Source organism: Myotis davidii, unplaced genomic scaffold (assembly GCF_000327345.1).
Source record: "Myotis davidii unplaced genomic scaffold, ASM32734v1 scaffold309, whole genome shotgun sequence".
NCBI lineage: Eukaryota > Metazoa > Chordata > Mammalia > Chiroptera > Vespertilionidae > Myotis > Myotis davidii.
This window is the reverse complement of record NW_006383013.1, coordinates 2,281,317-2,289,405: the sequence shown is the minus strand read 5'-3', so window position 1 is coordinate 2,289,405 and position 8,089 is coordinate 2,281,317. Positions and strand designations below refer to the sequence as shown.

General features: G+C 39.4%; 1 protein-coding gene across 4 annotated transcripts in view; it reads right to left on the bottom strand.

Moving 5' to 3' along the window:
- Positions 1 to 8,089, bottom strand: part of GPATCH2L (G-patch domain containing 2 like) — a 55,700-nt gene that overhangs the window by 38,015 nt on the left and 9,596 nt on the right. For all 4 annotated transcript variants that reach the window (XR_001512333.1, XM_006778812.2, XM_006778811.2 and 1 more), the window contains exon 3: positions 1,701 to 1,765. Coding sequence is in view for 3 of the 4 variants with exons in the window: in XM_006778812.2 (XP_006778875.1) it covers positions 1,701 to 1,765 (65 nt within the window). In the remaining variant the exon portion in view is untranslated. The remainder of the gene's footprint in view (positions 1 to 1,700; positions 1,766 to 8,089) is intronic.

Here is an 8,089-nt window from a genome sequence, read left to right as displayed (position 1 = left end):
GCGGTGGCAGAGGGGCGATGGGAGGGTGGGGCCGGCCGCTCACCAGCCGGCGCCATCCCCTAATCGACCCACCTAGTCACCTCCTGTAGAGGGAGGCCACCGGCGACAGCGATGGCGGCAGGGCAATTCGGGGTGGGGCCAGCCACTCACCATCCCCCTATCAGCCCGCTGGGGTCACTTTCCATAGAGGAAGGCCACTGGCAGCAAGGCATTCAAGGTGGGGCTGACCAGCGCCATCCCCAGACTGGCCCACTGGGGTCGCCTCCCACAGAGGGAGGCCACCAGCAACAGAAGCGGGGCAATTCGGGGCGGGGCCGCTGCCCGCTGTCCCCTGATCAGCCCGCCTGGTCACCTCCTACAGAGTGAGGTCACCAGTGGCAGCAGTGGTGGGGCAAGTGGGGGGCGTGGGCCAGACTGTAGCTTAGGCTCGCTCCCCATGGAGAGTGGGCCTCAGCCGTCAGTCATACATCCCCTAAGGGCTCCCGGGCTGTGAGAGGGCACAGGCCGGGCTGAGGAACCCTCCCCCCATCCCCAAGTGCATGAATTTTTGTGCACCAGGCCTCTAGTTAATACAGTTTCTCTGCATTTCACCATATTAATTCCTTTCTTATTCATAAGCATTTCTTAGGCCATTTAGTAAAAGAGTGTACTTAGCTAGATTATGTTTTCTGATAACAAATGGCAAACTATCATGGAATGTTTTTTGGTTCTCAAGCATTTACTCAAGATTTTTGATATGAAAAGAGACTCACTGAACTGGAAGCAACCTTGTGAAATCATCTAGACCTGTGGTCTTCAACCTGAGTTCACTAGGATGCCTGATGCAGGAGCTCCTCAAAAGAGTGCTGCCAGAGAATAAGAAAGTCCCTCCATGCCCATAACTACTCTGAGGCATGGGTGAGAAACCACCTCCTCCATGGTTTCTCTCTCCAAATCAGGACTTGGATCCTAAGTCTCACAGTCTCAGGATTCCTTCAATTACTAGGGAGCCTATCTGTATCAACCAAGACATGTAGCCACTGTGTCTCTGTCCTTCAATCACTTAACCTTTGGAGAAAAATCATTGGATTTCAGATCTAGAAGGAACTTTAGAGATCTACAAATCCCTGATTTGGAGTAAGAAAACTAGTCCAAGGGAGCTATATGAAATTCTTATTGGTACACAATTTCTGTGGTCTTAAGCAAGTGTACAGGATAAGGACAAAGTTTCAAATTACTGCTTAGGTAGTAAAAAATAAAGAACCAATAATTAATATACATTGGCCTTATTTAGTGTTCTATGCTAAACTTTAGAAAGATGTTTTCTATAATATATTCATTCAGAACACTGTGGTCATTTATAAATAAGGTTAAAAAATTAAATATTCCTGTATGAAAGTAAGAATAATTTAATATCTAATAAAATGCAACTTCCCAAAGTCCCATTCTTGACACCATAATCCCCCTGGACCAATGATTCTCAAAGTCTGAACTACCTGCATAAAAATCACCCCAGGTACTTGCATAAAATGCAGAGTCCAAAGGGACAACTCTAGAACTATTTGATTTGCAGAAGTTTGAAAATTTGCAGTTTTAACAGTTCCCCAGGTGGCTCTTACATGCCCTAAAGTTTGAGAGCCGCTGCTATCGACAATCACCATAGTCTCAGTCACTCACTCCTATAATCATTAGAATCTTCCTAAAGCTGGGATCAAGATTACCTTGCCGTCCTTCATCGTTGGTAAAGAGCCCTGTGTCACTGCTGCTACATACACTGCTGGTTTCACTGAAAAAAAAGAGAGTAAAACAAAGAGAACACATCAGCTCCAAATAAAAAGCACTGTCTAATGTTCTTCTGGTTTTCAAATCAAAAGTTTCCGTAATTTCATTAGCCAATCAGAAATGTAAATGTCATGGTCAAGTCATAGGGAAAAGTTTATTAAAAAGAATTCTAAAATTTTTATTTATATCTCAAAGTACTTTAACAATAGCTGAAGCCACTTTGTTAGTTTAGCAATAGAAAGCTATTTATTAAGGCTCATAAAAATAACCTCAACCTGTTGTGGTATATTAAACAACATAAATTTATAAATTTATCAACTAATTTTATTTTTCCAGTATTACCAACTATCAGTTTTAAATGAAGCTATCTAACTTTAAGACATCTAGCATCTCTCAAGTGTTTTCTCCCATTTACAAAGCAGCAAGCAAAAACCCATAAATGGGGGTGATGGGTGGGGGAAATCAGTATGACAAAAGTTATTATTTTTCTAAATTTAATATCTTCCTTCATATCAAGCATATACAATAAAACTCATTTTCAAAAAGGAAGATATAAAAACAAACTCCATTCGAACTCATTGAAATAAAACAGTGGTTCTCAACCTTCTGGCCCTTTAAATACACTTCCTCATGTTGTGACCCAAACATAAAATTATTGCTACTTCATAACTGTAAAGTTGCTACTGTTATGAATCGTAATATAAGTATCTGATATGCAGGATGGGTTTAGGCGACCCCTGTGTCATTCGACCGCCAAAGGGGTCGCGACCCACAGGTTGAGAACCACTGAAATAAATCGTTTGCTGCATAGAATTCCATCTAGTAAGTTTCTTTTTCTGAGCTATTGCTAACAATTGATTCTGCCTCTTCTGAGGCTGTATTTCTTTCATCTAATCATTAAATTTGATTTATCTGGTTCAAGAAAAATTCTCTATTCTTTATATTAGCTGTTTGCATGACTGGGAGTATTTCCTTCCGAAGCAGTTAATTTTTTTCACCTGCTCTAGAAGATGGAAGAAATCAAAGCAAGGAGAAACAGTTTCACCATGCTGCATAAGGCTTGGGAAAATCCCAACCTACATTTCTGGACCAAAAATCTGAAAATATTTTGTATTTTGCAGTACTTCCAAATATTTTGGCAATACTAAATCCTAAAAATGTGGAGTAAATTAAGTAGCAATGCTCTCCTCACTTAAGCTTGTCTCTGAATAATAGACCTAAGAGATTTGTTGCAGCAAGAACCAATAAAACATATCCAGTTTCTTTAAAGGTCCTTTCATTTTATTTTATTGTGGGAACAAGTGGGAACATTCTCAGGTGTCATTGTAAGAAATGTCTTACAAAACTATACCACTGGATTCTGATGGATTTAGAATCTTCAAAGATTAATTTTCAAAATTCTGCAGTTAAATCCAAAAGACATCCTCACAGACTACTGCATTCTTCCTACTTCTCAGTTCAAAGAAGTGTGCTGCTAAACTTACTTTACTGGCTTTGTTTTTGTATTTTTAGCAAATTCCTAAAAATATTACTGGCCTAACTCCATTGAGTCTTAACTACATACACATCCTATCATATTACTACTTTATTGTTCTTATTTTACCTCGAAAATAAAGCAAATTTTATATTTTTAACTCCTCTTGATATGAAGGAGGGTGGGCCATGGGACAGATATTCTGTTCTACCATCGTGTTATAATCTTTATTGGCTAGCAGTAGCACTAACTGAGACTTAGGGGTTAGCAAACAACAGCCAGTTACCTACTTTTGTTTGGTTTTTAGTTTTATATCCCTGTGGGGCGGGGGTTGTCAAAAGAAGATCGTGTGAGATGTGGAAATGATATGAAATCCAAACTTCAGTGTTCATAAATACAGTTTTACTGGAATACAGCCACACTCATTCATTTATATATGGTCTATGTCTTCTTTCACACCACAAATACAAAGTTGAGTAGTTGCAACCGAGAACAAACTGCCCACAAAGCCCTAAACTATTTACTATCTGGCTCTTTACAGCGGACGCTTGCTGATCCCTGCTCTACATGTATTACAAGTTCAACTCTGCAATGTCTGTGGTCCCCTCTGTTTAAATATTTCCAATTAAAAAATTAAAGCTGTTGCTTTATTACAAAATCTATCAATTCTTTTCTCTATTCTTGCCCAACCACTGGTAAGTACAAGATACAGTGCTTCCTTAGTCCTTTTTTCCATAGATTTCATTCTCTCCTCATATTCTAAATAAAGAGACAAGCTCAAAGAAAGATGTTGGGTGAAGAAAGGTGTTGGTAACCTAAAACCTTCCTGTCACTGTATATTTTCTACTTTTGTCAACAGCATTTAAGGAGACTCGCTGTTCTTGAAAGATTAGCTTGCATTAATCTCTTCTATAAATTTCTATATGAAGTTAATTAGAGTAATGGTAATGATATCATATAGGACTATCACCAGGGTTTTAAGGTTATGACCAAAGGAGATACTTTCTTTACTAGGAAAATGACTTATGTCTTGCAGAACACTTATTACATAAAAGTACTCATTCCATCAGTATCTGGAAAGGACTATTTCATTTGATAGCATCTGCTAAATCTATCCCCTCAGAAGCACTTGTATTGTAGAAATCTAATGATATGTAAGAAATTTCTTTATAGTATAATTTACCAAAAAGAAAAATAGCAGGAAGTTCATGACATATTTGCATATAAACACGAGGATACAACATGCAAAATGTAGTGCTAGCTATAAAGTAGAACCAAATTATTTCCCCTTCCAAGTCATAGGCCACAGTTGTCCATTCCTGCAGCCTTCCTTCATTTATGGCTCAGAGGTTATGATTTTAAAATAAAATCATCTCCAAAGAGTACATACAGATGGCCAATAGACATATGAAAAGATGCTCAACATCACTAATCATCAGAGAAATGCACATTAAAAATGCAATGAGCTCTCATCTCATACCTGTCAGAATGACTATCATCAATAAATCAACAAACAAGTGTTGGTAAGGATATGAAGAAAAGGGAACCCTAATGCACTGGTAGGAATACAGACTGGTACAGCCACTTTGGAAAACAATATGGAGGTTACTCAAAAAATTAAAAAATAGAAGTCCTTTATGACTCAGCAATTCCACTTCTGGGTATATATCTGAAGAAACTCAAATTCAAAAGAATATATGCATCCCTACGCTCATCGCAGTATTCTTTACAATAGCCAAGCTGTCCATCAATACATTAGTAGATAAAAAAGCAGTAGTACAGCCCTGGCCAGTTTTGCTCAGTGGATAGAGCATTGGGCCTGTAGACTGAAGGATCCTGGGTTCGATTCCAGTTGGGGAGGGCGGCGACACGTGCCCAGGTTGCGGGGCAGTGCAGGAGGCAGCCGATCGGTGATTCTGTCTCATCCTTGAAGTTTCTGTCTCTCTCTCTTTTCCTTCCTCTCTGAAATGCTGTAGTATACATATACAATGAATTATTACTAGGGCATAAAATCTTAGCATTTGGGACAGAATGGATATGGAAGGATCTAGAGGATATGATGCTAAGTGAAATAAGGTGGTCAGAGAAAAACAAGTATCATATGATTTCACTTATATGTGGAATCTGAAGAACAATATAAGTGAACAAACAAAACAGAAACAGATTCATAGACACAAAGAACAGATTGATGGTTGCCAGAAAAGAGGGGAATAGGAAACTGGGTAAAAAAGGTAAAGGGATTAAGAAGTACAGGTTGGTAGTTACAAAACAGTTATAGGTATGTAATGTACAGCATAGGAAATATAGTCAATAATATTGTAACAACTATGTATGGTGCCAGAAAATGAAACTTAACTGGATGGGATTCTATGGGACCAAAGCAAATGAACCACATCCAACTGAAATAAGCAGATGACTGGGCATGGCACCCACTTTCAAAGAAGTAGATTATCATAGGAATCAAGCCTAATAAAACACTATCAATACCTCTTGTCCACTTAATTAATTCCAGGACAAACACTATTCGCTAAACATTGTAAACTTTGGCACTATTTTAAAATGCTCTCATCTGAACTGCTTCTATTTCCAAGTTGTGAAATGAACTGTTTGCCCTTTTGAGGAGCAATTAGAAGGTATTGTTTTTAAATTGGCAAAAACTCTTAGTTTTTAAACTACATTATTTTTATTCTATAGAATAGATCAATGTTGTGGCCTTACAAAGTTATCTAAATTTGCCCTGGCTGGGTAGTTCAGTTGGTTAGAGTATCATTACGATATGCCAAGGTTGAGGGTTCACTCCCCAGTCAGAGCACATACAAGAAGCAACAAGTTAATGCATAAGTGGAACAACAAATCAATGTCTCTCTCCCTTCCTCTCTCTCAAATCAATAAATTAAAAAACTAAACAAAACAGTTCTCTAAATCTGAAACTTGTGCTTGTTGGAAAAAGCAGAGTCACTGAAGTAAAAAGCCAATCTCAGTACCAGAAACATCTAGAGCAGTAGTTCTCAACTGGAGGCAATTTTGGCCCTTACAGACCCTGGGGGCCATCTGGCAATGTCTGGAACCATTTTGTTTGTTTGTTTGTTTGTTTATTTGTCAGGACTTAAAGGGAGGAAAGGGGAGTTGATGTCCTTCTGGCATCTACTGGGTAGAGGCCAGGGATGATGCTAAACACCCTACAATGCACAGGACAGCCCTTACAACAGAGAATTATCTGGCCCAAAACATGAGTACTGACAAAGTTAAGAATCCTCATCTAGAGTGATGTACAACGTGGGGAGATGGAGTGGTGCCATGTTAAGGGAAACTACTTCAGAGGAGAGGAGCCTGTGCACTTTGCAGGGTAGAGCCAGCCTTCAGGGACAAAGGTGTCACTCCCTTGCCAGGGGTGCACCAGGACCTCAAATTGTCTCAGGCCTCCAGATCCCAGGAACCCCGAGAAGGCAGCTGGATCTTCAGGCAAACTGGTAGAACTGAAATTACTCAAGCGTTGTACAGATCCTCCTCTGCCCTAGCACAGGCAGAAAGGAGATCCTATAGCCCCGGAAGAGAGAGATCCCTGCTGGAAAGGAAATAGATTGCTCATCTCAGTGTCCCCAATGCTAGCATAGCACATGGCACATGACAGGCATCCAGTCAATGTTATGCAAATGGAATGAACTCCTTCAAATCAGCTCTGTTGCTTCCCCTTGCATGGCCTTTGTGGTGTGTCACTTTACCTCTCTAACCCTAATTTCTCTGCACATAAAATGTGGATGGGCTGTTCTGAGGATGTGATGATATGAACCCACTCTGTGAACACTAGAGCACTGCAAAGGATGAAAGATTAGAAAGCTACTTCTAGGGTGCTAATTCTTGTATGTGCCCAAATATTATTTTAGAAGCTAATAGTAGTAATTCCCTCACTGACATTCTTATTAAAATAGTCATCTAAAATCTATGGGGCTCTCAATTACACTGCAATTTAAAAAATTCTATGGGTCTTGAATCTATTTTCATTTTAAATGGAAAAATAAAATGTAGTCTATGAAATCTAATATTTTTCCTGCACAGTAGCCATCTGTAGTAACCAAACTCACAGATGATTCACTTCCTGGTATTTCACACCCTAGTCGGTCTGTGTAACCAACAGCAAAGGCAGAAGTAATGGTATGTCAATTCTGATAATGGGTTTAATAAGACTGTGGCTTCCATCTTAGGTGCTCTGGAGATTCCCACCCCACCCCACCCCCATGAGTGAGCTTAGAAGTGAAAAGATACCAAGACTCTTGGTCCAACAGCCCATAAGGAAATGGGATCTGCCAACAGCCCTGTGACTAAGTTTGAAAGTAGAGCCTTCAGCCCTAGTCAAGGCTTGAGAGAACTGCAGCCCCAGTAGTTGAGAGCTAACTTTTAATGCAACAGTATGAGATTCTGAACCAGAACCACCCAGCTTAGCTGTTCCCCAATACCTGACTTCAGAAACTATAAGACTTACATGTTTGTGATTTAAAGCTGCTATGCTTTAGGGCAATTTTTCTGCAGCAATAAATACAGCATCTTTATGAATTCTTTTTTGAAAATAATTCCCTACCTTCTGGCCCTCATGAGCAGCTTCTATTTTCAATAAGACAAATCTCTCTAAATTCCCACAACTGAGAGGAAAAAAACACAGCCTGTTCTCTAATCTGAGAGCTTCCTAGTTCTTTCATATTCCTAACTACGAGGACTGTAATTTAAAACTGAATGAGAATAGTTTACACCTGTCTCGATTCCAATAAGGATGTACAGAACAAGTTTATCATCTATAATCAAATTCAGTATCAGTAAGTTACCACTTTGATTTCTTACTTAAGATTATTAACTAGAGTC